The 1851-nt window shown below is 26.6% G+C and overlaps 2 protein-coding genes across 2 annotated transcripts in view, besides 1 other annotated feature; both read left to right on the forward strand.

Moving 5' to 3' along the window:
- Positions 1-1408, forward strand: part of EDI_031340 (villin, putative) — a gene marked incomplete at both ends in the record, with an annotated part of 2186 nt that extends 778 nt beyond the window's left edge. The window contains one exon of the mRNA XM_001740370.1: positions 20-1408. Coding sequence (XP_001740422.1) covers positions 20-1408 — 1389 coding nt within the window. The remainder of the gene's footprint in view (positions 1-19) is intronic.
- Positions 1029-1049: a sequence feature (AT_rich).
- A 211-nt stretch (positions 1409-1619) lies between the features above and the next one.
- EDI_031450 (uncharacterized protein) overlaps positions 1620-1851 on the forward strand; it is a gene marked incomplete at both ends in the record, with an annotated part of 545 nt that continues 313 nt past the window's right edge. The window contains one exon of the mRNA XM_001740371.1: positions 1620-1785. Within this exon, the coding sequence (XP_001740423.1) occupies positions 1620-1785 (166 nt within the window). The remainder of the gene's footprint in view (positions 1786-1851) is intronic.

Here is a 1851-nt window from a genome sequence, read left to right on the forward strand (position 1 = left end):
AAAACATCAAAAATGCAAGAGAGACATGTGCAAAATTATGTGGGTCATTAAAAAATGGAAAATTAGCAATTGTTTTCAATCAAGAGAACCACTTTTATTTAAACAATTATTTAGTGATTGGGTTGAACCAATTATTTCAAGACCAAAAGTTTTGAATACAACAATAACTATAAAAAAAGAGTTACCACCATTTAATGTTGCAGTATTATTTGAAGAAACTGAATATAAAGAAAAAAAAGTACCAGAATTTAGTTCAGAAGGAATATTTAAAAAATTTAAAGTTGAAAATATTTCGCTTCAATTAGTTGAAGAAGAAAAAAATCGTTTTATATTAAGAAGTAATGAGTGTTATGTATTTCATTATACCTATCCTTGGAAAAATTTATTTAGACACGCCCTTTTCTTTTGGTTAGGAAAAAATGCTTCAATTCTTCATAGAGGAAAGGCTGCTGCACTTACTGTTGATTATGTTGAAAAACATCAATTAGATGCAGTTCATGTTAGGGTTGTTGAAGGGGCTGAACAAAGAGAATTTATTGCAATGCACAAAGGTGGTATTGTTATTAAAAAAAATATTTACCCAGAAAAATATGAGTTATATGAAATTAGAAAAGAAAGAGGAACTGAGGGTATTAGAATAATACAAATTAATCACTTAAATTTGATTGATTATAATAGAAGTTATATAATTAATATTAATGGAAAAGGAATTATTGTAGAAGGAAAATATTGTCCTGAATATCAAAAAATTAAAGAAATTATATTAAGAAGTAAAATTGTATTTGATTGTTATAAAGATACTATTGAAAATATTCAAAAGTACCAAAACTATAAAGAATTTAATTATCTTTTTAAAACTTCATTACCAGAATTTCCACATGCATTTACTATAAGTGCATGTACAGGGTCTATTGAATGGGATGGACTATATGAATTAAATCTTCAAACACTACAAGATCAAAGAATTATTGTTGTTACATTTGGAAATAAATTATATTTTTGGGCAAAACTAGAGGTTAGATTAACAGAAATTATTAAATTATTAAAAACAATGATGGATTATGTTGAATCAGCTAAAATAAAAAATATCACTCTAAATCCTTTATTTATTAGACCAGATGAAGAACCAGAAGAGTTTAAAAGATTGTTCTTTGGAAATCAAGAATTAAAAAGAAGAAATGAAGTCGTTGAAAATGTTAACGATATTTTTCTTCAACTTACTCGTAAATATTCTCTTGCTGAATTGCAAAAAAAACCTAAATTATTAACTACAGTTGCTTGTGGTTCACTTGAATCTTTTCTTGAAGACAACGTTTTTGAAAAAGTTTTTGGAATGTCTCGAGACTCTTTTGCAAAACAACCTCAATGGAAACAAAAAAATGCAAAAGCTCGTGTTGGGCTTTGGTAAACAAATAACATTATTTAGTATATAATTCATTATTTTTTGTTATTATAACCCTTTTTTTTATAACAAAAACACTACTTTTCTCTGTTATTTTTTGTTTAAAGATTTTTAAAAGTTAAATTTCCCGAATGACTAGCTTTTTATTTCATGCACAAAAATCAAAATATGTTTTTTCTTGAAGAATAAAATCTAAACTATGATCTCATATTATTAAATGAGTACTTCTCAAGAAAAAGCCCAAAACCAAGCTTCTCAAGCCAGAAAAGGAGATTGTCAAATTGCTATTATCGGAGATGAAGATAGTGTTACTGGATTTCTTCTTGCTGGTATTGGGTCTGTTGATAGAATGAAACGTACAAACTTTCTGATTGTTGACAATAGTTTGTTTATTTATTATTCATGACAATAATAGTCTTACTCATTACTAACAGAAACACAACACGATA

Source organism: Entamoeba dispar, genomic scaffold (assembly GCF_000209125.1).
Source record: "Entamoeba dispar SAW760 scf_1105229462895 genomic scaffold, whole genome shotgun sequence".
Taxonomy (NCBI): Eukaryota; Evosea; order Mastigamoebida; family Endamoebidae; genus Entamoeba; species Entamoeba dispar.